Raw genomic sequence first — 26,843 nt, forward strand, 5'->3', positions numbered from 1 at the left:
GGACAGAGGCATTGGGTAGAACCAAAGGAGCTTTTCTGAAATGGCTTAAGGTAAGTGGTTGGTTATGAATTTCCCTACAGTGTCAGGTACTGGTTGACATGTAGGAAGTTAAATGCCACTGTAGCTGCAGCCATTAGATTCCACAATTAATCAAGTTTCCTATTGTTTTATACCAGTTTCACAACCACAAAATACATCAGTATACAGATACAAGGAAATTCTTACATTATCCTGTTTATTGCAGATTATCTTGGCAAAACAGGTATTGTTGTCCCGGCTGGGAACAGTCCACTCAAGAGGCCAAAATAAAGTGTGATAAACCTAAGGAGAAACAAAACCAAACCACTAAAGTGATAAAATCATTCAGCAAATAAGCATTGGTTACAATGATGAACCAAATCCTGCAATCACATTCTAAAGCTGTGCAATACACAAGCATATTGGTAGATAAAGCGGGACAAGATCTGTTTACTTGACGACCAATCAGATCCTAAAAAATTTCCTCGTGAGTCAAATTTAGATCAACACAAGCATAAAAACTAGGGATGCACCGAATCCAGGATTCTGTCTTTTTCAGCAGTATTCAGATTGGCTGAATCCTTCTGCCCAGCCAAACCCTAATTTGAAAATTAGGGGCGGGGAGGGAAATCACATGACTGTCACAAAACAAGGAAGTAAAAAATGTTTCCCCCTTCCAATCCCTAATTTGCATATGTAAATTAGGATTCAGTTCGGTATTCGGCCGAATCTTTCATGAAGGATTCAGGCGTTCGGGTGAATCCAAAATAGTGGCTTCGATGCATCCCTAACAAAACGGTTCCTGGGTGGCATAAAATATAAAATAAGTGCTATTGAGCATTTGGTGGCCCCTATGTGGACTAGCAGCCCACAGGAGACTGTTTGGCAGTACACCTGTTTTTTATGCAACCAAAACTTGCCTCCAAACCTGGAATTGAAAAATAAGCACCTGCTTTGAGGCCACTGGGAGTAACATCCAAGGGGTAGAAGAAAACATGTTGTTCATGAGCCATTGGCTGGGGATCACTGTCTTAGATCAAACATTCCAGGACGGTTAAAGATGACCATGGCCAAACATGGTTGAGTACTTCTAACCAAATAAGAACTTGACTTACCTCTAGGTTTTCTTCCCCATAAATTTCAATGGCTTTTTCCTCAGCATAACCACAGCAGCCGTACTCCAGGGGAGTGAACACTGTTGTTGGAACATTGATATAATCACACTGTAAAAGAAGGGGGTTGGCATTAGACAGTGAAACACCTTTTATAGCCAAGACCTTTCATTCATTTGCTTTTGGGATATTGCACTGCTGGTTTAGACAATCAATACTATCAAAAGAGTAACATGTAATGGGCAGATCATTTCTACAATCACGTGTGCAAGCTAACATTAAGATGAGCAGCCAGAGTGCCATAAACAAACTGGATAGTCATCTACAGCTGGGGCTACAGTTGGCAAACCCAGTGCAGAATAATGTTTCGTGTCCTTTATATAGGGTAGAAATACTGAATTAATATAAAATGTGAGGCCCCAGAAGAACTGTGAATTCCTTCAGCTAATGATGCAGAAAACCATTAACCCCAAATCTGATTTCATCTGTCTTAGGGGTCATACACACGGGCAGGGCTGATCCTATCAAATGTGGGGCCCAATTGGGACCATGTTGGCGGGGCCCCTAGACAAAGTGTTTCTGGCTACTGACACACCAAGTATTTAGGAAAATAAGGGCATACAGGCACAAAATAGAAAGGAAAGGGGCAGACAAGGTAAGAGAGTGAGAGGGATGAAATAGGAGCACATAATAGGGGCACACATGGTAAGAGAGAGAGAGAGGGAGGAAATAGGAGAGTGGACTGGGCCAATTAGTTTGGGGCAGGCTGGGCCGATTCAGCTTGGGAGCAGGCTTGGTTGGATTGGGGGCAGGCAGGGCCTATCAAGGTTAAAGGAAAACTGGGCCTATAAGAGTTGGGGGCAGGCTAGACCTATGGAGTTGGGTCGATAGGCTGGCTTATCAGAGTTGGGGGTGGGCTGGACCTATGGATTTGGGGGTGGGCTGGACTCTCAAAGTTGGGAGCAGGCCAGGCAGCATCATGTGCTGAGGGAAATATCTGTGCTGCCCCTGTGGTGCGGGGCCACCCGAGGTGCGGGGCCCTATTGGGCCCAATTGGTCCAATAGGCCTAAGGCCGGCCCTGCACACGGGCGTTTTTACCTGCGCTCCCCTGCATTGCACTTTCTTCTGTTCAGCCGCAGGGGAGTGCAGGAGTAGATGCAGTCAATTATTGTGAAGGGGGCTGTACTCACACAGACGCATGTATGCACCAAATGCAGGTGAAATGTAACATGCTGTGTCCTACCTGCGTTTGGCACTTACATGTGTGAGTACAGGTCACTTCAAAATAATTGACTGCATCTACTCCTGCGCTCCCCTGAGGCTGAACTGAAGAAAGCACAATGCAGGGGAGCGCAGGTAAAAACGACCGTGTTTAAGGGCAGAAGCACACCTGCAGCTTGGCAACCTTTACTCCAGTCTAGATGCTCTCAAATCTGTCAGTTATACAATTAGCCATATCGTTTGGCATTGCAAATTAAATTATCTGAGGACATAATATAGATATGGTTATTTAGCTGAATATAGATAAAGTTGCGCCAAAACCCATGACTGAGAGGTACTGAGATCAAAAGGTTGGTAAACTCAGCAGTTTCATGACAGTGAGAGCGTTTCACTGCAGTCCATAAAAAGACACATATTGCCATTAGCATACAATTACATCTGTTTGAAGGATGTTGGGGTCATTGCCTCATATTATTCTACAAGACAAGGATGAAGAAGAACCCCAATACACAGCTGTTGCACTGCAAGGAATGGATCGGCTACTGACAGGCTATAGCCGCCCTAGAGAGAAGATACCGATGCAAGAACAACATTTGCAATTGGTTCTGGAAGTTTCCAGTGGCTCTGAGCACCAACCCCATGTATAATAGAATGTACGTTGCCCAGGTGCAGTAACCCATAGAAACTATTTGCTTTTCAACAGGTGGCCAGTAAAAGCTGCCTGCTAATTGGTTGCTACGGTGGACTAGCAAACTTTGCACCTGTAATTACATACCACCACATGTAAGTGTTTCCGAATCTATCACTTCCAGATAAATATTTATTTTGCTCTGAATCCGGCTGTCTTAAGAACAAGCTCTGTAACAAAACATCAAGGGTTGTACTTCTCAGGAGCACTCTGATAACGCACCTTCACTTTGGAGCCTCTGTATAATCTCCGAGCCAACAGTCGTCCAGCTTGGATTGCGACAGGAGTAAGTTCCAATTTTCCATCCAAGATGTCTCCAATAGCATAGACATGAGGCACACTGGTTTGTTCTTCATCACTGACGGGTATCTTGCCATTTCTGTTATAGGCAGAACAATTAAAGGGTAAGTGGTAGTGCTACACTAATGCAACATTCACTGTAAGAACTCAGGATTAAAAAAAAAAAAACCTATTAAACTTTATAGTTTGTTTCGCTGTTAACAGGTCCAACCCTTTTAATAAAATAGAATTAAAATTTGATTGAGTCAAATACATAATAATAATACTAGATACTTCTCTGTCAGAGTCTTCCAAGGGCTGCACTGTCCACAGCAGCACAGTTTGACCTCTACTATATGAGAAATCATACAGGCAAGATTTCCATTGTTAAAATACCAGATGATTACCGTGAGCCACTTCCTATTCATATCATTTAGAAGCAACATGAAGGATCTAATATAAGTAATTCTAAAACAACTGGATTTGCCGAGTAATCATTGAAGACGTTTCACTACTCATCCGAGCAGCCATTGAATTAGTGGAAGAGTTTATATGCCGAAGAAGCTGCTCGGATGAGTAGTGAAACGTATTCAATGATTACTCAAGTAATTCAAGTTCAGTTGTTTTAGAATTACTTATATTAGATATACCATGACCTGGATGAATGGAAATCTTCATAGTCAACAAGGAGGACAATCTGCAGCACTTCCTACTGAGGTCCATAGGATGAAATCCATGGGATTTAGGAGCCATTCGGACTACTGAAAACAATCTGAACGTCATTCCTCTTAAAATGGCCATACGTTAAGGCTACTCCCAGACAATGTATTACATTGCAGATTTTCCACAGGTGGAGTATCTGCTGCCCTGCTGTGCCACCGTCACGTTTCGGCAATGAAATGCGCTGCATCTGCCTACACCAGAGTGGTTCTAGGAGCGGAACCTGTTTATCCGTAGGTGGAGATCTGGCATCATCTGACCCTGGCCTAAAGATCTGCTCGTTTGGTGCGGTCTGTTAGCAGCTTTTAATCGGCCAAATGTATTAGGGATGCACCGAATCCACTATTCGGGATTTGGTTGTATCCCCAAGTCCTTTGTGAAAGATTCAGCCGAATACCGAACTGAATCCTAATTTGCATATGCGGGGAAGGAAAAAGTAGAAATTATTTTTTAATTCCTTGTTTTGACAAAGGTCACATGATTTCCCTTCCCACCCCCAATTTTCGCATGCAAATTAGGATTCGGTTCGGCCAGGCACAAGGATTTGTTCGAATCATACTGAAAAGGGCAGAATCCTGAACCAAATCCTGGATTCAGTGCATCCCTACTATGTATGGCCACCTTAAAGGAGAAGCAAACCCTAAAGTTTAAAAATACTCTACCCCCCTACCCTACATAGAACCCCTTCCCTCCTCTCCCCAGCCTAAGTCTTATTCCGGGCAAATGCCCCTAAAGCTGGCCATAGACGCAAAGATCTGAACGTGCGAATCGAGGTTTTGTATGATATTCGGACCGTGTGTGGAGAGTCCCGACATTTTCGTCCGGCGGAGATCGATCGTTTGGTCGATCGGACAGGTTAAAAGATTTCTGTCGGCTGCCGATAATATCTCTGCGTGTATTGCCGATCTGACAATATCAGTGGGAGACTGTCACTAGCTTTGGGCGGACATAACTTTTATATGATTGCTGTCAGGGGCAGAACATCGGCTCATCTGTTCTTTTCTACTTTATTTGATCTGAATGGTTAGTGGCAGGTCGGGAGATGGGAAAGTCCGATTTTTTTTGTTTCGCTACAACTGCCATGCGCCGAAACTCACGAAGTCTCATTCCGAAGATTACAGAAGCGGCTGAAGATGGCACCCCGTGAACTCAGATGCCTGAATCTGCATCGAGGGAGAAGAGAGGAGGGAGGGGTGTCTATGTAGGGTAGGGGTTTTTAACTTTTGGGTTTGCATCTCCTTTAAGAACTGGTTGGGTAGTAGTATCAGACTGCCCTTTCTCAGCAGCGTCAATGCTCAGTAGCAACACTTTATCCCAAGGTGACTTGTACACACAGTAAATGGTTAAATACCAATCAGAATATCAGCATGGACATAGAGAAAGTCATTAGTGAAACAATGCTAATGGTGGTCACATTAGATGCACTATGGGTCCGATTGAAGGCATTAGCAGAGGGCATTCTTGTGGAATCAGTGAACCATCAAAATCGAAGGTCGGATTGGTTAAGCAGTGTGTAACTTGACTGAACCCTGTTTGGGACAAATTCAGTAACTTTAACAAGCGGTTTTAAATTAACTTAAAGTGGTGGTTCACCTTTAATTTAACTTTTAGTATATTATAGAATGTTCAATTCTAAAACTTTAACTGGCCTTCATTGTTTCTTTTTATAGTTTTTTTTTTTATTATTTGCCATCATCTGTCTCTTTGCAGCTTTCAAATAGGGGTCATTGATCCCATATAAATCAGATACTCTGTAAGGCTACAAATGTATTATTCCTTTTTATTGCTCATCTTTCTATTCATGTCCCAGCCTTTTACTCAGATAAACACATGGTTGCTAGTATAATTAAAACCCTATTTCTAGTCCAATGAAAACTGAAGCGCTGCTGAATCAAAAGCCAAATAACTCAAAAACCACAAATACCGTAATAAACATAATGCAAATTGTCTCAGAATATCACACTCTACATCATGCTAAAAGTTAAAGGTGAAAAACCCCAATTAAGAAAACCAGAGCACTGCAAGGTGATACTTTTTAGGGATGCATCGAATCCGCCGAACCTCTGAATCCTTCTCGAAAGATTCGGCTGAATACCGAACCAAACCCTAATTTGCATATGCAAATTATGTGTGGGAAGGGGGAAACTTTTACTTCCTTGTTTTGTGACAAGTCACGTGATTTCCCTTCCCACCCCTAATTTGCATATGCAAATTAGGATTCGGATTCTGTTCAGCCGAATCCGAATCCTGCTGAAAAAGGCTGAATCCCGAACCGAATCCTGGATTCGGTGCATCCCTACTTCTTTTAATCCAATGCCTGTTATTTTGTTACACTGTCCATTTTGCTTTATTTTTAGGAACAGCTTGAAGGAAAAGTATATCTAATCTCTCTGGCATGGGGTACTTTATGCTGAGCGCTATCTCACCATGTTTTTCTAGTATCCGTGAGACCCCTGGCCACCCAGCACAAGTACATGTGCAGTACAGAACATTTTTACCAATTTATTAATGGTGCATGTGCCTTTCTAGAACCGGCTCAGGCAATATTATGAGGAATTACTCACCTTTCATTTATTTTAACCCCAATCTTCTCCAGGCCAATATTTCTGGTGCAGGCATCTCTCCCAACAGCAATTAATACCTACAAGAAAGGTTATATTTATAATTTAAATAGTTCTTTTGCCCATTTCTTTCCACTAAGAAAGTGGTCCCTATGCAAAACCATTCATGCAATAAAAGGGTCGGATGTGTTTAGTAACTCTTCAAGGAGAGTAAAACCGCCGACTGTTATTAAATACTTGTGAAGGACCAATCCCACAACTCATTTGCAGTTTTAACAATTTTTATGGTACACTGCAAAGAGACAGGGGCCTCCTTAACTGAAATTCACAGAATCAAAAAAAGTGTAATAAACAAGCAGAGGTGAAAGGCTTTAGACAGTCAAAAAACTACCCATCATTGAACATGAAAAACCAGAAAACCCAAATAGAGTTTGACTTGCGTGTGAATACATAATTATATACCTGTATTCAGCATCCTTTGTTTCAGGTTAGGCTCAAAGAATCAAGTGTGTAATAAAACAGTCAACAACTTGCGATTATTGAACATGAAAAACCAGAAAACCTTAAAGAGGGTGTTCACCTTTGAGTTAACTTTCAATATATTGTAGAGAGTGATATTCTAAGACAATTTGCAATTGGTTTTAATTTTTTATTATTTGTGTTTTTTTTATAGTTATTTAGCTTTTTATTCAGCAGCTCTCCACTTTGCAGTTTCAGCAATCTGGTTGCTAGGGTCCCAATTACCCTAGCAACCATGCATTGATTTGAACAAGAGACTGGAATAGGAAATGGCATAAATAGCAAGAGGAGTAATAAAATGTAGCAATAAAAATACATTCGTAGCCTTATGGAGAATTTGTTTTTAGATGGGGTCAGTGACCCCCATTTGAAAGAGTCAGATGAAAAGGGGCAGATCATTAAAAAAAAAAAACTATAAAAAATAAACAATGAATACCAATTTAAAAGAGGTTTAGAATTAGCCATTTCTATAACACCAGTAAACCCCCGATTCTCTAAAGAATCGTTAATGAAAGAATGGTAACAACAGTGAGGCAGCAAAATGCGATGGGTGCTGATTCACTCTGCATTCCCAGGCAGCAACTGGCGACGCTAATTTGTGGGGATGTAGAGTGAATCTGTGCCTCTTGCTTGTTATTACCTATCTGCTATTAGAATTTTTAAATTTTGAGTTTATTGGTAGTAAAGTGTTACTGAAAAATTTCTTTATAAACAACATTTTTTGTGAAAATGTTCTCCTGTCCTTGAATGAGTTCTCCCTGGTGAGCTGTACTTAAAATTTTGACTTTAACATCAGATGAACGCTGCACTCATAAAAGATGAAAATGCAACATAAAGTTGACCATGACCAAACACAGGCTCAGATAGGTAAATGCCGACTTTATCCAATGTTTGTCCTTGTGATTTGTTGATTGTCATGGCAAATGCAGCCTTAACAGGGAATTGTCGTCGTTTAAGTTTAAAAGGTAATTCGTGGTCAGAACTGGTGACAGAGGCAGTGGAGTGGCTGCCGGTACTGGTGACAGAGGCAGACAGTTTATTAACTGGTGTGACAGAGGCAGTGGAGTAGCTGCCGGCACTGGTGACAGAGGCAGTGGAGTAGCTGCCGGTACTGGTGACAGAGGCAGACAGTTTATTAACTGGTGTGACAGAGGCAGTGGAGTAGCTGCTGGCACTGGTGACAGAGGCAGTGGAGTAGCTGCCGGCACTGGTGACAGAGGCAGTGGAGTAGCTGCCGGTACTGGTGACAGAGGCAGTGGAGTAGCTGCTGGCAGTCGGCACTGGTGACAGAGGCAGTGGAGTAGCTGCCGGCACTGGTGACAGAGGCAGTGGAGTAGCTGCTGGCAGTCGGCACTGGTGACAGAGGCAGTGGAGTAGCTGCCGGCACTGGTGACAGAGGCAGTGGAGTAGCTGCTGGCAGTCGGCACTGGTGACAGAGGCAGTGGAGTAGCTGCCGGCACTGGTGACAGAGGCAGTGGAGTAGCTGCCGGTACTGGTGACAGAGGCAGACAGTTTATTAACTGGTGTGACAGAGGCAGTGGAGTAGCTGCTGGCAGTCGGCACTGGTGACAGAGGCAGTGGAGTAGCTGCCGGCACTGGTGACAGAGGCAGTGGAGTAGCTGCCGGTACTGGTGACAGAGGCAGACAGTTTATTAACTGGTGTGACAGAGGCAGTGGAGTAGCTGCTGGCAGTCGGCACTGGTGACAGAGGCAGTGGAGTAGCTGCCGGCACTGGTGACAGAGGCAGTGGAGTAGCTGCTGGCAGTCGGCACTGGTGACAGAGGCAGTGGAGTAGCTGCCGGTACTGGTGACAGAGGCAGACAGTTTATTAACTGGTGTGACAGAGGCAGTGGAGTAGCTGCTGGCAGTGGTTGTGCTAGTTTAGTAGCTGTATCTCCAAATGGTGCCCCTGATGGCTTCAGCAGAGAGATGTAGTGAGGAACAACACACTGTATGAACAGTCTTGAGGAGATTTAACTGAGGAGAAAGGGCGCAATGGAATATACAAACGTTCAGTGGGCGGATTAGTTTGCTTTGACCCTTGTGACCCGAATGGTGCGTGTTGATTGGGCAGCGTGGTGCCACCCACGCAGGTACGCAAGATCCTAACCTTTCGGCTGAAGTTGCGCGCGCATCTGCGCATCTGCCTCCCTAGATCCTAACCTTTCGGCTGAAGTTGCACGCGCATCTACTAATCGAAGGCCGCATCTATCTGCCTCCCTAGATCCTAACCTTTCGGCAGAAGTTGCGCGCGCATCTGCTAATCGAAGGCTTCGGCTGAAGTTGCGCGCGCATCTGCTAATCGAAGGCCGCATCTATCTGCCTCCCTAGATCCTAACCTTTCGGCTGAAGTTGCGCGCGCATCTGCTAATCGAAGGCTTCGGCTGAAGTTGCGCGCGCATCTGCTAATCGAAGGCCGCATCTATGTCTTTCGGCTGAAGTTGCGCGCGCATTCCTTAACCGAAGTTGCGTGCGCATCTGCCTCCCCGCCACTCGGGACATAGATAGGCCTTCGATTAATATATAGGATCTCTGCTCTGTCCCCTACACTCAAAGGCAACTTCAGGTATTGTTTCCATGCAAAGCAATAGCAGCATTGATAATCACTGTTACATCACAGAGAGACAGAAAACTACACAGGTGAAAATTCCATTGGCCCTTTAACTGCCTCTCCCTTCAGGGACCGTGACTCCGGAGGGGGCGGGCGCATGTCAGCGTGACGCAAGGTGAGCACTTACCCAATAAGCGAGCAGCGTTCTACAGCTGCAAGTCAGTCAGCGCTGCGATTGGTCAATCTGTCAGGGAAAGTCTTTTCTAGGTGGCGCCTTAGACCACTAATTGCGAAGCTGCGGTTTTGCTGGAGTTGGTGGAAGTTGCAGTTGAGCATCAAAACCAAAGGCAAAAGTCCCGGGTATTAACCCGTCCTGGGTTTTGCGCTTATTATGGAATAGGTGGGCGGATACCATAAGGGGCTATGGTGTCATTGTGGGCGTGTCCGGAGAATGTGAGCTGGGGGGTGACCGGATCTGTATATGAAGCCGCGCTGCTGGGAGCCGGGTGTATCGGGAACAGCTGCCGGGAAACAGCGACAGGAGAGCGGGCGCTCGCTCATTGAACTCTCCCTGTGAAGAGAGCGCCTAGGCCTGACATGACGTCCCGCAGGTAAGCGCAGCAGTGTCCAACTCTTGCGCGTGCATCTGCTAATCGAAGGCTTCGGCTGAAGTTGCGCGTGCATCTGCTAATCGAAGGCCGCATCTATGTCTTTCGTCTGAAGTTGCGCGCGCATTCCTTAACCGAAGTTGCGTGCGCATCTGCCTCCCCTCCACTCGGGACATAGATAGGCCTTTGATTAGTATATAGGATAATCAAAGTTAACTTTAAAGGAATTGTTCAGTGTAAAAATAAAAACTGGGTAAATAAATAGGCTGTGCAAAATAAAAAATGTTTCTAATATAGTTAGTTAGCCAAAAATGTAATGTATAAAGGCTGGAGTGATTTGATGTATATTATGTCAGTCAGGACTCTAATTCCTGCTTTTCAGCTCTCTTGGTTTACACTGACTGGTTACCCTGGCTACCAGGCAGTAACCAATCAGAGACTTGAGGGGGGGCCACATGGGTCATATCTGTTGCTTTTGAATCTGAGCTGAATGCTGAGGATCAATTACAAACTCACTGAACAGAAATGTACCATGTGGCCCCCCATCAAGTCGCTGACTAACTCCGAGTTATAGAGCTGAAAATCAGGAAGTTGGATTCTGGCTGTTTTATTAGACATCTGTTCACTCCAGCCTTTATACATTACATTTTTGCCTAACTAACTATATTAGAAACATTTTTTATTTTGCACATCCTATCTATTTATCCAGTTTTTCTTTTCACACTGAACTATTCCTTTAAGGTGAACCACCTTAAAAAGCTGCATGATAATATATAATTATATCCGTATATTTAGTATCACTTATTTTACGGTGGGGCCGAAGCCACTGCCCTTTTCTGATGTCGGTCAACTTACAGTGTTGTATTCATCCTCAATGATCTGGTCTCCTTGTGTGGACTTTGCTGTAACTTTTATCCTCCCTGGGGTTCCCTCCTCCAGCAATTCCACCTGGCAAAGAAATAAGAGAAATGACAGATTATTTATTGCAGAGAGCCGGGCCCTGAGCATTCAGTTTGGGCTGATAATCTTTGATTTGCTAATCAGCACTTTATGAGACTGGACTTCGAACTGTAAGGATTAAGAAACAGATTAGCAATGCTAAAGTTTAATCCTGAGTAGCAGCAAGATGGGATTCTGTAAGCAAACACACACAACATGCATTTAAATTAATTTGAACCCCCATTGAAGTCAAAAAAATTTGTAGCCCATAGACCAATGCATTACGGTGAATTTTCACAGCTTCGCAAATTTTTGGCAAAGTGAAATAGGTCAGATTCGCCATTCACTAGTAATCAGTCAAATTGACTTGCTGTGGTTTTTTTTCCTCTTAAAGACGTTTTGCTAGTCATCCGACTTTCTCAATTCAGAATGACTTGTACAAAGATCTTACTGGAGTTAAATACGCTGGACCTAAAAGGTGCCCATGAGGCACGCCTCTCCTAAACAAATACTGGCACCCCTGCATAAAAAAGTTAATGGTGCCTAATGGACATGTGCAAGTGAGGAGACCAAGTGCAGTATATTTGTTCAAATTGGAGACCAGCACTTCAACACTATATGCAGAGAATTATAAATGAAGTATAGTACATGGCAAGTAGTTAAGAGACCTTTGACATAACTGGAAATACGTTCCCCTTTTATAATCCATGCATGACCTCACAATATGTTAAAGGATGGTCAACCTTAACCTTAAAGGAACAATTCAGTGTAAAAATAAAAAGTGGGTAAATCGGCTGTGCAAAATAAAAAAAAATAAAAGTTTCTAATCTAGTTAGTTAGGCAAATATGTAATCTATAAAGGCTGGAGTGAGTGGATGTCTAATATAGTAGCCAGAACCCAACTTCCTGCTTTTCTGCTCTCTAACTCTGAGTTAGTCAGTGACTTGAGGGGGGGGGGGCACATGGGACATAACTGTTCAGTGCATTCAGCTCAGATTAAAAAAGCAACAGGTATGACCCATGTGGCCTCCCTCAAGTCACTGATTGGTTACTGCTTCAGTGGAAACCAAGAGAGCTGAAAAGAGAAGTAGTTTTCAGTTATGTTAGACATTCAGTCACTCCAGCCTTTATACATTACATTTTTAGCTAACTAACTATATTACAAACATTTTTTTAATTTTGCACAGCCTATCTATTTACCCAGTTTTTATTTTTATACTGAACAATTCCTTTAAGAAATGGTGACATCTTTATAAAGTCTCAAATGACTGCAGAGCACTATGTAAAAGTGCTCTCATAAAATAACATGCCCTGGAAGTGGTTCATGTTGCTAGTTCATAAGGAGACTTTTTATATGACACAATGCAATTCAGTCCAGGGAAATGGAGAGTCTGCAGTAAAAGAAATCCTGTGGCCTCCCAGTTTCTTAAAGGACAAGGAAAAGCAAAACAATAAAATCCCATTTTTACATTCTTTAATGAAAAATAAACCTTTCTCCAATATACTTTAATAAAAAAAATTTGTACCGTTTTTTATAAGAAACCTGACTGTATGCAGTGAAATTCTCCCCCGCCTTACTTCCCAGCCATGCAGAACTCAAGCAGCTTTGTTTATGATGACCCCTAAGCAGCCCAGACCACACTGAGCATGTGCACAGTCTTAGTCTTGCAAAGATGTTTAACAAAGTTACAAGATGACAGCCCCCAGTGGCCAACTTTGAAAGCATTAATCATTTGTTTGATTAGGCTTGTGGTGCACTAGGTTCATGCTTTGGCCAACTTTGAAAGCATTAATCATTTGTTTGATTAGGCTTGTGGTGCACTAGGTTCATGCTTATGTTTAGTATACAAAATACAGCATTTCTAGCCTTATTCTATTCTATTTTAGACTTTCCTTGTCCTTTAAAGGATTAATGTGCTTGAATGCAAAGAAATGAAAAGGATTACAAATCAGCATCTGTCCATGTAACGATAAAATCTTTACCTTGATGGGCACAAATTGCTTGATGAATTTTACTCCATGAGTTTCCATGTAAGCACCAGCTCGATTTGCCATCTCTTGATCGAAACCACGCAGAAATATTGATCGAACCATGACTGTGGCATCCAACCCGATGCCAGCTAGAAATCCTGCGCACTCCAAGGCCACATAGGAAGCACCTACGACAAGCGTCTTTCCAGGGCAGTAAGGTAAGGAAAAGAGATCATCACTACAAAAAAAATAGAAGAAAAAAAAAAACATCTTTAAATAGAAAATTAGAAATGTCCACATTTTCTTTTTGCAATTCTCCAGATTCAGTAATTTGGGGATACTAGTGATTGATCCTACAGGGAAAATATTTAGTTATACATTGAATGGACACAACCCATATCCATGTGGTAGCTCCCACCCTTTCCAAAGTCATATGATCCCAGTGGTGGTCAATAAAAAAGGGCAACCTTGATTGGGAGTTTTAACCTTGAAAGCAACAAGTAAGTTGCAGGTAAAAATTGGTCCCTGTTTAAAATGTGTAATGAGGCAATAAAATTCTTAATGATGGAAGATGGAAGTTGAGTGTAGGACTGCAAAAAATCAATGGAGGACGCTGGGGTGACAATATATTGTCAAAGGCAGGACCTACTGCAGCATCCATTGATGTGCCCTGCCTTTGCCTATAGTAGGTGCCATTGAACCTTTGCCAATATATTTGTGTATACATTGGAGCAGTAATATTTATTATAAGTACAAAGGGCATTTTATTAAATATATGTGCTATGTGGATGACGCAATGAGTATATGGGATGGAACACCTGAAGAATTTGTAGAAATGGTGAATGATGCCAACAAACAGCACCCTACAGTTAAATTCACCTATGAAATTGGAGGGAAAAGCATAAAACTTCCTAGATATTAAGCTTGAGGTTGTCGGGGGAGGAATAGCTACTGGATTATTTAGAAAACCGACTGATAGGAATAACTTATTAGATATACAAAGCTTTCATAATCCTGGAATACTAAAAGCTATCCCGAAAGGGCAATTATAACCTAGCAGCTAGGTCACTAGAAGATTTCTAGAAAAGGGATATAATGCACATCAACTTACTAAAATAAATAGGGAAGTGGCAATAATCCCTAGAGAACAGTTGTAAGTAGATCGCAAAACTGTAAAAAATATATAGCATAATAAATCGCCCCGTATTTGTGAGTCAATACGGGAATTTTAGTAAGAAAGTTGAGAAGGTAGTTAAACAATACTGGCCAATCATACAAGAGGATAAAGAATTTGGTAAATGTTTTCCGATGTTAAGTTATAAAAGAGGGAAAACATTGAGAGATGAGCTATGCCCCGCTGAACAAAACAAAAGGGAAGGTTTACAAACATTTATGGGTTAAGCCAAAATATGGTACAGCACAGTGTTTAAACGGTGTTTGCTGTTCTGGAGTGATATAGGGAGACAAAATTCACCATCCTACTAAAGGACATGAAATTGCATAAAAAGACATTTTGCAACCTGCGATACAAAACAGGTCATTTATTTACTTAAAGGGACACTGTCATGGGAAAAAAAAAAAAAAATTTCAAAATAGTGCTGCTCCAGCAGAATTCTGCACTGAAATCCATTTCTCAAAAGAGCAAACAGATTTTTTTATATTCAATTTTGAAATCTGACATGGGGCTAGACATTTTGTCAATTTCCCAGCTGCCCCTGGTCATGTGACTTATGCCTGCACTTTAGGAGAGAAATGCTTTCTGGCAGGCTGTTTTTCCTTCTCAATGTAACTGAATGTGTCTCAGTGAGACATGGGTTTTTACTATTGAGTGCTGTTCTTAGATCTACCAGGCAGCTGTTATCTTGTGTTAGGGAGCTGTTATCTGGTTACCTTCCCATTGTTCTTTTGTTTGGCAGCTGGGAAATTGACAATATGTCTAGCCCCATGTCAGATTTCAAAATTGAATATAAAAAAAAATCTGTTTGCTCTTTTGAGAAATGGATTTCAGTGCAGAATTCTGCTGGAGCAGCACTATTAACAGATTCAAATTTTTTTTCCCATGACAGTATACCTTTAAATGCCCTTGCGGCCTTGTGTATATAGGCCAAACCATGAGGCCGGTGAAAACTAGGATAAAGGAACATAAGGGAGACATACGTAATTTTAAAGATAAAACAAGCACTGATACAGTAGTGTCTAGACTTTTTTTATGAAGCAAGGCATAACCAGGCCCAACTTCGGTGGCAAGTCTTGGCATTAGTTAAACCGCCGCCAAGTGGAGGTGATATACCGAAACTGCTATTACAGCGAGAGGCAGTGTGGATAAAAAAAACTGAACAGCCTTACACCATTTGGGTTGAATAACTCATGGAGTATGAAATGTCTCCTTTAACTATGATTGATATAACATGTATCTAAATGTATCCTAAACCTAGTGAACTATACCGGCTCCAATTGGTAATATATCGCTTTTAATTCCACTGATAAGCTGCTTCCTATATTTGTGACAGCAAAGCAGGGTAAGATTAGTTCTCTTGCTATTTTAAATGGTTAGAATGTACATTTCTGATTAAAGATTATATTATATCTTATGCCTTAATGTTGAGTGAGTTGGGGAAGATCCCAGTTGTTTTGGATAGTTCCTGTTTTTCAGCCATAAAAAAATTTGTTTTGGGATAGGCCTGTTTTAGATGATATTGTGGCTATTGAGCAGTTTCCCAAATATTTTTTAACCTAAAGCTTGAATATTTATTGTAGGTTCAAAGTAATTGGATTATTTGATTACATCAATGGACACAGAGGTGGGGCTTCAGGTGATGGTTACTGTGATTTAAGATGGTGTGTGTTAAGGGATTGCACACTTAAAGGGCATGTCTGCCCGAAACATGTAGTGGTTGCGATACACTAGGAATAAAGGAAGATTTGCAGCAGAGTTCTGTTACCCCAGCGTCCTCCATTCATTTTTTACAATACTGAGTTACAGGTGCCTGGGCAGGAGCACAGGAGGTACGTGCAACGAGGGTGTACATTTTTTTTGCCAAAACCTGCTAAACCTGTTTCATTGAATTTCAGTGTAGGACTGGCCAGATATGGGATGACTTTGATGTAGTTGGTCAGCTTAAATATATTGCAATATATGGACAAACAATCCCTGTTTTGTTTAAAGGGTAAGGCATTTTTAGTAGCTTAATGCACAAAATGTCTAAATGTCCTAAATATATTGATAATGGGACAAGTGCAGAGGACCTCATGTATCTGTTTATATGAATGAATCTTGTGATCACAAACTCATTGCACCCCCACCTTCATGGTATAAAAATTAGTGGCGAGCGTCAACTTCCCCTTTTTCTTAATGAGTGGACACAGCCATAATTGCTCAGATAAAATATAAACAGTTTGAAATAAGCAGAAGGAAGGATTTTTCTTCTTTTACTTGTGCAAAGTGCTTATTATTTCCCAATCCCCAGCTTGGTTCCCCATTTCTATTTAAAAAAAAAAAAAAAAAACAACTCAGCTTTTAAGTGTGTCAACAATCACTATTTCAGTATTTACTCTTAATTATCATCCTCCTATCAGGGTAACCACAACAGAGTCCCTTAAAGGACACGTGGGTTATTGAAATGGCAATCACGATTACATTTACTGTACCCAAGCAGGAACTGTATAAACAAATCCTTAGGAACACCAAAAAATTAAAGCGGTTTAAAGGAATTACAATATAATGTACTATTGCCCTGCAGTGGTAAAACTGGTGTTTGTTTCAGAAACTCTACTCTAGTTTATATAAACTAGCTGCTGTGTAGCCATTCTACAGGCTATATAGTAGATAACAGATAAGTTCTGAAGAATTCTATTGTATACTAAGTGTGTATCCGTTATCTGCTGTGGCTCCTGTGCCTTTTCTCCTTTTCAGCTTTGAATGGCTGCCCCCATGGCTACAGAGAAGTTTGTTTATATAAACTATAGCAGAGTTTCTGAAGCAAACAAATCAGTTTTAGCAGTGCAGTACAACAGTAATTTCATTACATTTTCATTGTTACTGTTCCTTTAAGGCGAGGGACAACTGTCTGCTAGTGAATGTTATAAACACCTTGGCCTAAATCTTACCTTGTAATGCAGTATTCTTTATCACCGGGTATATTCAAATACCGGGGTCTTTCTCCTGTTGCCACAACAAATTTTTCTGCGGTGAAGAAAGATTCCTTTCCTTTCTTGTTGGTGGCCTATATCACAAACATAAGGTAAGGTTCTACAATATCTGAAGCGAGGTAGTGTGAAATCATTAAAGCAACATAGCCACTTACTTTTATCTTGTGGGATTCAACAAATTCCCCATAAGCATTTTCATATCGAACTTGTTTGTCCCTCAGTGCCACTCGATAACCCCAGTTCAGTGAGCCGATGTAGTTCTGAATGGCCTCTCTCATCGTTTCCCAGTTGTGTTTAACTATATAAAAAAGAAAGAATATTAGGAGCAGTTGTATGATCACTATTGCAATGGAAACAGTTACAGAGCAATGGATTCAGTAGTCACAACCCCTAGAAGAGTCTACATGATTGTTAAAAGGACAAGGAAAGTCTAAAATAGAATAAGGCTAGAAATGCTGTATTTTGTATACTAAATATAAACATGAACTTACTGCACCACAAGCCTAATCAAACAAATGATTTATGCTTTCAAAGTTGGCCACTGGGGGGCTGTCATCTTGTAACTTTGTTAAACATCTTGGCCTGACCCTGACCCTGCACAAGCTCAGTGTGGTCTGGGCTGCTTAGGGATCGTCAAACAAAGCTGCTTGAGTTCTGCATGGCTGGGAAGTAAGGCGGGGGCTCCCCCTGCTGTTCATAAGTATGATTGTTTCCAGCTCAGCAGTTAGGGACCGTCTGACAATTCCTATCCACAGCAGTAAATGAAGGGAGAATTTCACTGCAGTCAGGTTTCTTATAAAAACGGTACACATTTCTTAATTAAAGTATATTGGAGAAAGGTTTATTTTTCATTAAAGAATTTTTTTTTATTGTTTTGCCTTTCCTTGTCCTTTAAACAAACGGCTATGTTGGGAAAGAAAACAAAATAAGCAACAACTAAGCAGAGAAATGTTTCTAGAACAAAAGACGGTTGTGCCAGCTATAATAAAATGAAAAAGCGCAGATTAGGAAATGTACTCTGGCATACCTTGTTCCTCATATTCCCAGCCAAACTTTCTTGAATCTTTCAGCGACTGCCCCAGGATTGCAGCTTGATGCATCAGCTTTTTAGGAATGCAGCCAACATTCACACATGTACCACCAAGACCTAAATAACAGAGAAATAGCCATACAAGATGAAAGGAAACAAGGGTTGAATTTACAGGAAATTAATTTCCCCTCAACATACAAGATCTACAGACCATAAAGGACAATTCCTTGTTGCAGCAATAGCCTCTGCTTAGACAGACAGGTAACAGGTGTGCAGTGTGTGTGTGATTATAAATAGTTTTCTACCCTTCTGCATCACATAGTACACCCAGAAGACTGAGAAGTGTTGTACAGAAGGTAAAGTCAGAAGTTGCTGTCAAATTACTATTTTCTTGCATTTGCATGGGAATTTAATATCATATATCATGTTATTCTTCTGAATTATATAGACTAAAAATCACAGGGCTCTAGGGAATCCTGCAATATTACACAGCAAAAAACCCAAGAATATAAACTTACCCCATGATGTTCCCTGAGGTGTGGGCACAACGAAATCGAGAACCATCACTTTTTTGCCAAATGATGCTGCTTCCTATAGCATAAAAATGATTACACATAAATAACAGTTACAGGGAATGAAAAAGGATGTATAAAAAAAAAAAGTCAAGCGCACACCAATAGAATGTAGCTATAGCTAAACGGAATGAAAACGCCTGTACTAGCCACCAACCCAATTTTTTCCGTACTCATGAGGCAGCTGTAATAGGGGGTATATGATTATTCGCAATGCAAACACCCAGTGGGTGACCATAGGCATTTTGGAGGGAGGGGAAAAACACCTTCATATGAAATCTGCACTGATTAATACATTTTTGATGGACATAAATATATTGGATAACAATATATTACTAATGAATTGCTCATACAGGTATGGGACCCGTTATCCAGAATGCCCAGGAGCTGCCCGGATAACGGATCTTTTGATAATTTAGATTTTTCATAGCTTAAGTCTACTAGAAAATCACGGAAACATTTTATAAACCCAATAGGATGGCTTTGCGAAGGATGAATGATAACTTAGTTGGGATCAAGTACAAGGTACCGTTTTATTATTAGAGAAAAAGGAAATCATATAGAAAAATTTGGATTATTTAGATAAAATGGAGTCTACGGGGCCTTTCCGTAATTCGGAGCTTTCTGGATAACAAGTCCCATACCTGTACTTATATGAATGAGGAAAAGCTACAGTGACAGCGGCTGACACATAAGCCCCAGCGATTTGTTTTATGTCCATCCCAGCAATTAGTTTAACAAAAGTGATAATACCTTTGAGCATGCAAGACCACCCGATCCTCCTCCGATTACAATAAGGTCATAATCATACGTTACACTGTTGTCATCCAGCAATTTCGCCAGTGATCCATCTTTATGAGCCTGGAAAGAGAGATTTTGTTTATATGTTCTACATTGGCAAGCAACTTAAAAAAAGATTTTTTAATAATTTTCGATTGGTCGAGTTTTGAATGTATGGTAGTTTATGGATGTTCTTAAAAACTCACATGAATTCAAAATTCGACCTTTGATAAATGTGCCTCTAAATCTGCTAGAAAGTCATGCAAACATTTAACAAACCCAATAGGCTGGTTTTGACTACAATAAGGATTAATTATATCTAAGTTGGGATCAAGTACAAGGTACTTTTTTAATATTACAGAGAAAAGGGAAATCATTTTTAAAAAATTTGGATTATTTGGATAAAATAGAGCATTCTAAATACAATGTTTGCGAATAAAGGATCCCATACCTGTTAAAGGACCAGTAACAAATTTTTATTTTTAAAATTCCAAGACACATTTAAATTCGCAAAGTTGGCGATGACCCTTCGTGTGGCGCTTGATTTCTCCTCCCTGGCTATCTCCTATAGAAGGCAGGGAGGAGAAATGGAGTGCTGCACGATGGATCATCGCCCTGACGCCGTTTCTGAAGAAAGTGGAGAATCGGCAAGTTATTTCTTAATAAAGACTTTGCGAATTTAAAGTTAAATGTGTCTTGGTGTTTTTTTTCGTTAAGTACAAACACATTTTTTTTTAAAACTTTTTCTTTACGTTACTAGGCCTTTAAGTTAAAAGTTATCGAGGCATTCCATGAAAATATAAAGGAACAAGGCCAAGTGCTTGTACATGGGTTATGGAACTCACCGGTGACTAATAACATCTTTGTACTTTACAACAGAATGAGCAAAAGTGGTCTGGATATATTTTACAGCTTATTCAAGGGCTCTGGGGTATTATTAGGTGAAGAATAAACTTTTTTTTTTTTTTTTTTTAAGCCCACAAGGTAAAAAACATGCCCAATATAACAGAAATTCAGGCGGTCATTGTCTCCAGATTATAGACTCAAACTCGCTGTAAATAACCAAACACAAGAGTCCCAAATAACAAGGGACAGAGCACAACTATAGAAAAGTTGTGCTCTGTCCCTTATACACTTTCATTCTTAAAAGTGTATAAAGTGCAACTGCTCTGATGATCCTACATAGCCAGACACAACAGTAAATATCCTTTATGCAATAATGCACCAAACTGTGCTTTTGAAAACTTCAAAAATATGTATTATCTATAATAAAAAAGGAAATATTTTAAACACGTACAGAACAAAGAATGTTTGGGTCAGTTTTATCAAGATGCAGCTTTGCCCAGTGTTGAAAAACGAGCCTCGGTTATATAAATACCAAGGACACAAGGTTACCGTACCCATTCCATTTAGAAGAAAAGAGGTTCCGCCTAAATTTTCGGAAGGGTTTTTTTTTTTTTTTTTTTACAGTGAGAGCTGTGAAGATGTGGAATTGTCTCTCTGAATCAGTGGTACAGGCTGATACATTAGATAGCTTTAAGAAGGGGTTGGATGGTGTTTAGCAATACAGGGTTATGGAAGATAGTTCATAGTTGATCCAGGGACCGGTCCGATTGTCATTGTCAGGAAGGAATGGTTTCCCCCCTCTGAGGCAAATTGGAGAGGCTTCAGATGGGATTTTTTGCCTTCCTCTGGATCAACTGGCAGTTAAGCAGGTTAAAAAAAGTTAAAAGGTTGAACTTGATGGGCGTGTGTATTTTTCAACCTAACTTACTATGTATTTATGTTACTATGTTACTTTATCCCCAGGGCAATACATTTTTGCAAACTTCTGCTCCAAAGGAAACATTTAAAACATATACAGAGATAATGTTTGTAACTTCATTCTTTGGTGTAACTGCCTCTTTCAAATTAGCCTTCAACATAGACAGATATAATTTATTTATAAAAGCATTGAACTGAGGTTTTAAAGTTTGTGGCATCCCCATGGACTGCACATTTCCAAATGATGTGACTAATTGGACTGATCCCTTGGATCTAAAGAATTTGACCATTCAGCCGTGGAATAATATTGTGCCAAAGTACTCATGGGAAATTTGGTCAGATAATTCAGATATTGACACATGCCTGATTAACTCAACAACCAGATGGTGTGATATTCCCTAAGGATGTTCTATACACCCAATAACTGCAACATAAAGTGTAAACATCACCTTTAATGTTAAAAGTAAAGAGAAACAACTGCAGATGATGAGCCCCTGGAGGGTACTTTTTATACATTGGAGGACAGTCATTCCATTCAAATTTACTACAAACATCTTACTTCTATATCTGATCAGTTGCCTACTGTGCAGATACTGGGGGTCATTTATCAATACTTGAACCTGTGAAGTAACCCATAACAACAAAACAATTATACGTATTCTTCTAGTCTGCTGCAAGTAGAACAATGAAAGCACACATTTGATTGCCATTGCTTACTGTCCAGATGCAGATCTGCCAGTGTTGATAAATGAGCTTTAGTTATAGAAATATCAGGGGGGGGGTAAAAACAAGGCAATCCATATTTTTGCAATATCCCACTGCCAGCCTTTTGAGGGGTTTCTGGGGGTTGCAGTTTAGCAACATATGCAAGGTGTACAAGGTGATACTTGTATGTATGGATAGCCTATGTGTCTGGAAAACAATGAGTGCGCAACAGCCATTGAAACCTAACTACTGCAGATGTACAACTCCCACCATATAGTTGGCAAAAGAGAGGAATGATGGGAGGTGTAGGTCTGCAACATGTGAATGCCAAATGCGGTTTATTCCTGATCAAGGTTCCAACAAATAACAGCTGTTATCTCCAGGGAAATACATTTTGGTGGATTCCCTGCTACAAAAATCTAAAAGTTTCAAAAACATGAAACCTTAAAGATGATCATACATAGGGAGATCCGCTCATTTGGCTTTGTCGCCAAATGAGTGGGTCTCTCCCCGATATGACCACTGTATTATGAGGTGGCCAATATTGGGCTGATCTGATTGAGGGCCCTAGGTCCCAACGATCGGACCACAACGAGGAGAATACAGGCGGTCGGAACGGGAACTGATGCAGTCCTCGATCAGATGGAATTTTTAAATCCGCCCAGTCGTCATCTACACAACTTTCGATGGCCAGATATTGTTCCAGGAAACCCGTCTGAGGGCCCCATACACTGCAGACTAAATCTGTTGGCAGCTTATATCTGCTCGTGTATGTGGGCCTTAAAAGGGTGGTTCACCTTTAAGGTCACTTTTAGTATGTTATAGAATGGCCAACTTCTCAATTGGTTTTTAGTATTTATTTTTCATCGTTTTATAGTTATTTGCCTTTTTCTTCTGACTCTTTGCAGCTTTCAAATGGGCGTCGCTCACACCTTCTATAAAGCAAATGCTCTGTAAGGCTACAAATGTAATATTGTGACTTTTTATTCCTCATCTTTCTATTCGGAGCCTGTCCTATTCATATTCCAGTCCCTTATACAAATCAGTGCATGGTTGCTAGGGGAATTTGGACCATATCTACCGGATTGCTTAAAATGCAAATTTTAGAGCTGCTGAATAAAAAGCTAAATAACTCAAAAACCTTCAATAATAAAAAATGAAAAGCAATTGCAAATTGCCTGAGAATATCACTCTCTACATCATATTAAAAGTTATCTCAAAGGTGAACAACCCATTTAAGATGGCTGGTTCCACACATGGGCAGATAAGAGAAAGAAAAAGCACATCATTTCTCCCATCTTTTACTGCTAAATTACCTGAAGTGTCTTATCACAGCCTCCGACGTGTGTTTTATTTACAAAAACATTGGGAACAGTCTTTTGCCCGGTCAATTCTTGCAGCGCTTCCTGTATATCGGAACCATCATCTGGAATGAGAAACACGGATGTGAATATAAACAGCTGATATTCCTATGAGGAAGTCTGTGTGTATGCCAATGAAAACACGCTTCATTGACAGGTTAAACAGGACTTGCTGTACAGCCCTCTAACGTATCTATACTTGTTAGGTTCTGCCCTGACTTTCTATACTTGCAAATTGTGCTTACTACACGCCGCTCACAGATTTGTTTTAAAGGGGAAGATAACCTTTACGTTTACTCTTAGGATGTTACAGAATGTCCTGTTCTTGTAAACTGTTTATTTTTTTATAATTTTCCAATGTTGTGGCTACTGCTGCAGTTACACTACACCTCTAGGACAACATGTTTTTCAATAAGTCACACCGCAAATAGGTCAGCGTTTGCCCCTTGACCACATATCCATGCTCCATTTGATCTTCTTGTAAGGGTATTGGCTCTGTTGGGCATGCATGTATGTTGGCTTAAAGGGGTGGTTCACCTTTAAGTTAACTTACTGGTCTTCATTATATATTAGGTTTTTTTTCAGTGAGGCAACTTTGGGCGAATATTGAAAACGCATCGCCGCATGAGCATTAGCGCAGGCGATTTTGCGCTGTAGCCTATGGGGAAAAAACGCTGAGGCAGTTCGGGGAGATAGTCGCGCAAAAAATCTCCCCGAATCTCCTCGTCTGGCCTTACCCTTAAAGGTGGCCATACACGGGCTGATAAAAGCTGCAGACAGACTAAGTCGGCAGTTTATTGGCCCTTGTATGGGGCCCCCCGACGAGCTTCCCCGATCGAGATCTGGACGAAAGTTGGCCCACGATCGGATTAGCCCGATATTGCCCACCTCAAGGTGGGCATATGGGGGAGAGATCCGCTTGTATTGCGACATCACCAAACGAGCGGATCTCTCAGTGTATGGCCACCTTAACATGGGCCAGATAATCCACTTTTCTCCACCTTGAGAGAAAAGCAGATCCACTTATCTGAATGCATGAAGCAACAAGTAACTACAGACTGAAAGATTACACAAGCATCAGAAAAAGACTTCCTCCATTGAAGCTAGCAATGAATTTGATTACGATTCATCCTCTTATTCTCTAGTCTATACAAAAAAACAAAACAAAAAAAGAATGACATATCAAGTTATAGTGACCCTTTAACACCTAATGTTGACACATAAAATGACAGTTTATCCTTTACACTATACTACCTCTTCTCCTCGCAGCAGATCCAATGGAAACGCCATAAAACCGTTTTATTAAGACGATTTCTCTTTAGACCTTTGTGTGTCAACACATTATTGTCACAAAATGAATCAGCATTTACCCTTGAGATCATGACTGAAACCTCTGCGGGTCAAACATTAACGGCAAACTGGTTCTATGGAAGAGAATTATCCAGCAGTCAAGCCGAGCGGCTACGTTGTTACTCAATGAAACTTGTTGCTTACCACACTCATCCAGTTCCAGGGAGTGGTACTCTGCACCCAGAGAGGAAAAAAGATCTTTTACCTGCAGAGATAACAAAAGGTTACAGGTCACTGACATTCCGATACACCATTAGGTAAGTGTTCAAGGCTGCCTGGACTCTGCAAGATTATTTTTTGGTGGCATCTTTTATTTTTTAACACTCAGTGTCCCTAGAACTCATCAGCAGTGTCTGGTTGATAAATAGTTACACCCCTAAAAGGCAGGTTATTTAACAAGTAATAAAGCTCCACCAGTAAGTTGTTAAAGGGATACTGTCAAAACACATCAGTTAATAGTGCTGCTCCAGCAGAATTCTGCACTGAAATCTGTTTCTCAAACACATTAAATTTTGAAATCTGACATGGGGCTAGACATATTGTCAGTTTCCCAGCTGACCCCAGTCATGTGACTTGTGCTCTGATAAACTTCAAATCACTCTTTACTGCAAGTTGGAGTGATATCAACCCCTTCCTTTCCCCCCAGCAGCCTAACAACATAACAATGGGAAGGTAACGAAATAGCAGCTCCCTAACACAAGATAACAGCTGCCTGGTAGATCTAAGATCATCACTCAATAGTAAAATCCAGGTCCCACGGAGACACATTCAGTTACATTGAGTAGGAGAAACAACAGCCTGCCAGAAACCAGTTCCATCCTAAAGTGCTGGCTCTTTCTGAAAGCACATGCCCAGGCAAAATAACCTGAGATGCACCCACACACCAATATTACAACTAAATACACTTGCTGGTTCAGGAATTAAATTTTATATTGTAGAGTGAATTATTTGCAGTGTAATTTAGAATCAATTAAGATCACAATGACAGAATCCCTTTAAAGCCCAACGCCCAGGACTCCCTGGTCACAGGGGATGCTGGGAGTTGTAGAGAACAACAAGGTGCCAATCAGCCTATTTTCTGGCTGTGCATATCAGAGGAAAAGCCAAGGCATTATTATAGGAAACCTCCAGCCCAAATCCCAAGATATTCAGAATGCTCAGCACTCACTGCTTGTACACACAGCTGCAGGGAGTTGCAGGGAAGCAATCGCCTGGCTGTGCCCAAGCCTAACAGTTACAGGGGGTACAGTTATAAGGGGCCCCAATCTGAGAGTCTTAGTGAAGTTATAAAGGGCCTAAGGATCCCCTTGTAATTGAAATGTATCTGGTCTGGCAGAAGTCTATGGAACTAGGGATCAATCTCTCCGTCCCCCACAAACACACAAGCTCTCGCTGTCCCTGCCAGTATCGCCCCGAGAATGAACGTCAGGCGGCGGGAATACACAGAGGAACAGCCGGTCCCTATTGCAAAACTGTACTAAAAAGGCGCTCCAGGCCCAGTTTCGCTTACCCGGTCGCAGTAGGGGCAGAAGCTCTTGCTAAACACCATAACCCGGTTGCTGTCGATCAGCTCCTTGACCCGGGCCTGCAGCAAGTCGCGGCCGGTTGGCGGCATGATGGCAGCTAGTTACTGAATGTGTCCCTGACCGGAACCCTTACTTCTCCGCGCTGTCTTCCCGCCTACAAACACCTCTATCAGGAACGCCCGCCCAGAGCACTGACGCCAAACAACGCCCCCTCCACGCCCTCCCCTCCAGACGAACCTCGTGACCCAAGGCAAGTTTGCGAGTAAGCATGAATTGGCAGAAGCGAGGTCACGTGGGGTAATGACGCCTTTCGGTCAGAATGATTGGTTTATCAATATGATTATTATACTAGCGGACTGTTGGGTGCTGGAGGTGCTATACACGTGTTTAACAGGGATAGTTTTATTTGAGGGCTCCT

General features: G+C 41.3%; 1 protein-coding gene across 1 annotated transcript in view; it reads right to left on the reverse strand.

The window, feature by feature from the left end:
• Positions 1 to 26,599, reverse strand: part of txnrd3.L (thioredoxin reductase 3 L homeolog) — a 30,645-nt gene extending 4,046 nt beyond the window's left edge. The window contains exons 1-14 of the mRNA NM_001094191.3: positions 26,410 to 26,599; positions 25,044 to 25,104; positions 23,505 to 23,614; positions 19,693 to 19,800; positions 18,886 to 18,958; positions 18,365 to 18,484; positions 17,493 to 17,635; positions 17,296 to 17,411; positions 13,201 to 13,426; positions 11,134 to 11,226; positions 6,604 to 6,680; positions 3,263 to 3,419; positions 1,134 to 1,241; positions 226 to 321 (exon numbers count right to left, since the gene is read on the reverse strand). Coding sequence (NP_001087660.2) covers positions 226 to 321; positions 1,134 to 1,241; positions 3,263 to 3,419; positions 6,604 to 6,680; positions 11,134 to 11,226; positions 13,201 to 13,426; positions 17,296 to 17,411; positions 17,493 to 17,635; positions 18,365 to 18,484; positions 18,886 to 18,958; positions 19,693 to 19,800; positions 23,505 to 23,614; positions 25,044 to 25,104; positions 26,410 to 26,514 — 1,593 coding nt within the window. The 5' untranslated portion in view covers positions 26,515 to 26,599. The remainder of the gene's footprint in view (positions 1 to 225; positions 322 to 1,133; positions 1,242 to 3,262; positions 3,420 to 6,603; positions 6,681 to 11,133; positions 11,227 to 13,200; positions 13,427 to 17,295; positions 17,412 to 17,492; positions 17,636 to 18,364; positions 18,485 to 18,885; positions 18,959 to 19,692; positions 19,801 to 23,504; positions 23,615 to 25,043; positions 25,105 to 26,409) is intronic.
• Positions 26,600 to 26,843: the final 244 nt, after the last annotated feature.

This window comes from Xenopus laevis, chromosome 4L (genome assembly GCF_017654675.1).
Source record: "Xenopus laevis strain J_2021 chromosome 4L, Xenopus_laevis_v10.1, whole genome shotgun sequence".
In the NCBI taxonomy this organism is placed as follows: Eukaryota; Metazoa; Chordata; class Amphibia; order Anura; family Pipidae; genus Xenopus; species Xenopus laevis.